Source organism: Nylanderia fulva, unplaced genomic scaffold (genome assembly GCF_048542155.1).
Source record: "Nylanderia fulva isolate GAGA-0341 unplaced genomic scaffold, ASM4854215v1 Scaffold10, whole genome shotgun sequence".
Taxonomy (NCBI): Eukaryota; Metazoa; Arthropoda; class Insecta; order Hymenoptera; family Formicidae; genus Nylanderia; species Nylanderia fulva.
Genome location: NW_028189193.1, coordinates 752,066 through 757,260, shown reverse-complemented (window position 1 = coordinate 757,260; position 5,195 = coordinate 752,066). Strand labels below are relative to the sequence as shown.

At 33.7% G+C, this 5,195-nt stretch overlaps 1 protein-coding gene across 1 annotated transcript; it reads left to right on the top strand.

Annotated features, from left to right (window-relative positions):
* Positions 1 to 502: 502 nt before the first annotated feature.
* LOC114941006 (uncharacterized) lies at positions 503 to 4,169 on the top strand. Its single transcript, XM_085483582.1, has 3 exons — positions 503 to 3,460; positions 3,545 to 3,788; positions 4,057 to 4,169. The coding sequence occupies exons 1-3, from the start codon at positions 503 to 505 to the stop codon at positions 4,167 to 4,169; spliced, it is 3,315 nt and encodes a 1,104-aa protein (XP_085339708.1).
* The last annotated feature ends 1,026 nt before the right edge of the window (positions 4,170 to 5,195 follow it).

Sequence of the window (5,195 nt, the reverse complement as noted above, 5' to 3'; positions counted from 1 at the left end):
TGCTTATACGTATAGGTTAAATCGTAAGAATTGAACAACTCAGAAATGAAACGATATTGAAAAGCATGGTATTCGTGAAAATTAAAGATGTCACGTATGTATTTGTAAAAATGTCCTGAAAATTATGTCAACATTTTTTAATGCATTTTTCAATGGTTCCGTTTGTGGTAAGCAAATTTTTCTCTATCTATAGATATTAATTTATATAGAGATTTATATTAATAATACATTTAATATAACGTTTCAGAAAAATACTGATATAGCATGAACATGAAATAATTTTCTTAATAATCATAACCAAATTTTAATTAATTCGGAATATCAATCAATCATTTTATCGTATATTTGAATTTACGTTAAAGTCCAATATAAATCAGAAAAAATTCTTCTTAAAGGATTTTCACATTCACAAATGAATTTAACTGAGAAGTTAGACCAAATTTGTTACAATAAGAAAAGTACAGAATATTCCGATATGGAATCGACACAGTTCTATTCCAACATGTCTACTTCGTTCGAGATGTATCTGAGAATAAAACCGATGTCAACGGAAACGAAAGAAGGGGAAAGCATTTATCAGATACTCAATCCGTCGACTCTTCTAACGAAACTTCCATCATTCGAAAGTAATGTTCGAAATTCATCGAGCAAGGACACCGTCAACAGGCACGTTTTCACGAAGATCTTCGGATCAGAAACTTCACAGGCGGAAATGTTCGAGCAATCCATAAAACATCGGGTTGGGGAGTTCCTCAATGGTAAAAGTTCGACCATTATGACTTACGGTACAAGAGATTCCGGGAAAACTTATACGCTGTTCGGCACGTCCACGTCACCCGGTATAATAATGCGTAGCATTCAGCTCGTGTTTTCAAAGAAAAGATGTTGCCTTTTAACGCCGAAGTTCAAGTGTCAAGATAGTTTTTATCGGAATACATGTAGACCATATTATAGAGAGAGGAAAACATTTCGATCGAGTTCGGAGATAATTATACAGCAGATGTCAACAGAAGAAGCCACGAAATTTTTGGAGAACTCGCAGCCGGAGAATCTTTGTGATGGATGCAAAAAGTGCGAAAATTTGGCATTGAACAAGGTGTGGTTATCCTTTGTGGAAATTTATAACGGACAAATTTACGATCTGTTGGATGAAATGGACTCACCATTGAGATTAGTCACGGACGAAAAAGGCAAAACTTATATTGTTAGTTCGCAGATGTATGTCAGAACTGCGTTGGAAGCTTGTCAGATTTTCTTGACGGGCCAATCGAGAATGAGAACAACTGCGACGTCATCGAATCCAAGACGCTCTCGATCGCATATTATTTTTAAAATAAATCTAATGACAGATATTGATTCAAGCAAAAAGATATTTAGTACTCTTACTTTCTGTGATTTGGCCGGCTTTACGCAATTTGAAACGTATCAGAAAAATTCAGATTTGCACGAAGCTAGCTTTATCAATAATAGCTTGTTGGTACTTGGCAGATGCTTTAAAGCTGTGAGTGAAAATAAGGTGGCTCCCTTTCACGAATCAAAATTAACGAGAATATTCCAATCTGCTCTTTCCGGTCAACAAAATCTGACTTTTATAGTAAATGTCTCTTTTACTCCGAATTTGTATATTGAAATGCAAAATATTTTTGATTTCTGTGACGTAGCTAGAAAGTTAATATTGATTGATACATACAAAAAATATAAAGATTGGTATGATTGTGAAGTAACCGATTCAAAAACATATAATAATAATGATATTTCAACATTATTAATTCGTTCATGGTCTGAACACGAGGAGAAGATTAACTACACCGCTTGGGAAGCGTATAAAAATATACAAGAACAAAATAAAAAGTTAATGAAAGAATTGGAAACTACAAAAAATGATATTATGAATCGCGAATACGCCATTCGAAAGCTGACCTTCGAGTTAGCTGACCATTATTCACGCATGATTGAAGAGATGAAGGCAACCTATAAGAAACACACCCAGGAGATCGAAACTGGTGATTACATCGAGGACAGTCACGCGCTTTATGAAGAACTCGCGACTGAAAATGCCCAAGTTACTTCCGAGATGACGCTTTTGAAAGAAACGATGAAGAAACTGAAAGATGAGAATAAAACGATTCTCTGCAAAAAGAACAAGTGCAGCTTCGAATTGGCGTTAATAACAAAAGAATTGATAAAGTTCCGACAGCTCATGCAACTTAGGATTCGTAAATGGAATAGCAATATTGAAAACGATCCCGATCATCTTGTAAACAACCTGGAACGCTTGTATAAAGAGATAAAAATGACCGAGACGAAGCTTAAAGAGATTAACGAATATATTTGCGCGACGCAGAACGAAAATATTGAAGCCGCTTCCAAAGCTGTAATAATGAATCAAGAATTATCAAAATCGGAGGATCTCTCGAACGATACCTCGAGTAAGATTAAAGAATTGGAGGAGAAACTTTTGCGCCAAGAAATTGATATCGTAACGCTGACAGATCGTATGCAGATGCAAGAAAAACAGTTTGCTGAAACTCAACAGTATTTGAATGATATGAAGAATCAAAAATGCAAATCTGATCGATCGACAAACATCTCATTTCATGATTATGCAATCGATAGATTTTTGGAGCATGATAACGTACTTGCTTCTTCTGCAGAGAAAAATTCTCTTCAGACGCATATGAGTTCATCTACTAAAAACAAAAGCAATTTTGACAATTGGATTGTCGTTCCAAAATTATTTGCAACTTCAACGCGTGCAGAATCAGCGGAAAAGAAATTATCGAACATTTCTGACACCGATCACGGAAGCTTCTGCGAAAATAGCGATAGTATAGATTGCAATATTTCAAAATCGAGCGATAGCAGCAACAAAGATGATTCAGGTGTGAGCAGCGAACAAAACGGAAGTGGAAGATCTATCAGCGTATGTGATAGTTCATATAGTCACGACAATGAAGACACTCAAACTTGCCTCATCGGGGAAAATACTATTCTGACAAAACAGTGCAGCACAGATTCGAAGAAACAAGAAGAGACATTACATATTACCGAATTATCTAAAAATTTAGAAACCATCAGAGATGTGATTTACACCTTAAATGAAGCAGCTTGTGTAAACGAGCGCAAGATTGTTCAGCATGAATGTCAATTACTGCATGAAAAAGAAGTACAAATACGATCGAACGAAGAGAAGCAAGAAATTGCAATCAAATGCGATGTTTTGTCCGAGATAACAGAGGATAAGATGCAAGAGTATAATAAGGGCAAAATTAATGAACTGACTCGCAAATTGAAAATTAACAATCAAGATCAAATTGACAGTCAAGACGACATAATTCGTTTGAAGATGCAACTAGAAGATAAAGATTTAGAAATATCTCTGTTTAAGAATTGCATGGATGCCACAATACAAAAATACGAGATTTTAGTGAAACATCTTCAAAATAAAATAAAAGAGAAAGATAAACAATTTAAAATTGTTCCAAACAATTTAAATAATTTGGAAAAATCTTTTACTGAAAACAGTGAAATAACATTATCCGAGATCGATGCTTTACCTGAATTTAAACCAACTGAGGATCAAGATACGTCAAGACAGTCGATAGAATCTTTAAAAGTCGATGAAACCGCTGAAATCGATGATTGCAGTTTAACGGATAGTATCTGCTTAGTACCTAAATATGTTAATTCAGGAAAATTAGATATATCATCAGTTCTAAGTAAAGATTCCACGGCTTCTTTCAATGAAAAAGATGAAGGCAGTATTGAAATCGAATTTTATCAGGTCTGTTCACATACAATATATATAATATTTATGTACAAAGAGCAAATTAATAATTGATAATAATATATAATTGTTATAGCCAGAACTTTGAAAGTTTTTGACTAAATTAAAATATAAAAAAATTAAATTATTAATATATTATATTATTATATATATACAGTATTATATTAGAATACATTAAAGAATTTGAAATATATATTTTTATAATAAATTCGTAAGAAAATATAAATCTACATATATAATATCTCATATAATATATTCAAAATTTTTAGATAGCAGTGTAATATCAGATGTATTTGGATGCAAAGCTGATAGTTCTGAAACGGAAGTTAATTTCAGTATAAGATCGCCAAATACCAAAGACAAGAAAAAGATGTTAGAATAGATGGAAGTTAGGAAAATCCATGACAAAACTGCACTTTGTTATTCTACAGTATAGGTAAACGTGCATATTTCAATAATAATTCTCAGAAGTAGAAATATGTCAGTAATCACAACTATTGTATACAATTAATGTTAAGAATAACGTATTGTATGACATTTTTTAAATAATTTTTAAAATAATTTGTCATTTACGTTTTATATCGTTCCACTGAATGTTTCGTTCATACAACTTTAAATACGTGTCATACGTACTTTGTTAAAGAGAAAAAAATCGTGCATGCTTTAAATGCTATACGTTTTAATTCATTGGATTGTATTGTTTTCTCGTTTTATACATATTTAGCTTATAAATTAATAAACTTTTATGCAATCTCTCGACATGGTCAACTAAAAAGTGATACAAATTTATTGCAACCAGAATATGTATTAAATATTAAAGCTTAAAATAGTATCTGAAATTTGTGATAGTATATCGTGCAATTTTTATAATATTATTTTTATCATTTCATAAACGCATTATTAGATGTGTCAATATTTCACCAAGATATTAATAATGCTCGTAAGAGGCAATGGCGCGATTATCGATTGGGAATGTTATCGGTTATATCAGACGTTCTCTCCCTCGAGACAAGATCGTGTGTAATGGCAAAACGTGGTTCCGACATTCGTTACAATAAGCGAACCACCTCCCTAAATAGAAGCGGCGACCGTGTTGAGCTCGCTCGTACAAGGGTGGACCCCGCTTCGGATTTTATTGCCAATATGCTATAATTTCTAACATTAGATGCCGCTGACGCTTTCGTCCGCTCATTACAACCCACCCCAAACCTAAACGTGATCTTCCCGCGAAAGTGGCCGCTCTGTCCTTTCGCGGATACTGATAGATGAAATTATGAGGAGGGACATCGAAATTGGACCGCGAACCTCCACTTTGCGCAATCTTTCGGCTTCTGATGATATTGCCGAAATGTGCGACGCGATAAGGGGACACGAATAAACGAAAGGAAATCGCACAGAAATTTGCAAT

Coding starts and splice junctions, on each gene's coding strand:
- LOC114941006 (XM_085483582.1), top strand. CDS start 503: ATGTCTACTTCGTTCGAGATGTATCTGAGAATAAAACCGATGTCAACG. Junction 3,461..3,544: donor AAAATAAAATAAAAGAGAAA/GATAAACAATTT, acceptor ACATTATCCGAG/ATCGATGCTTTACCTGAATT. Junction 3,789..4,056: donor AATCGAATTTTATCAGGTCT/GTTCACATACAA, acceptor CAAAATTTTTAG/ATAGCAGTGTAATATCAGAT.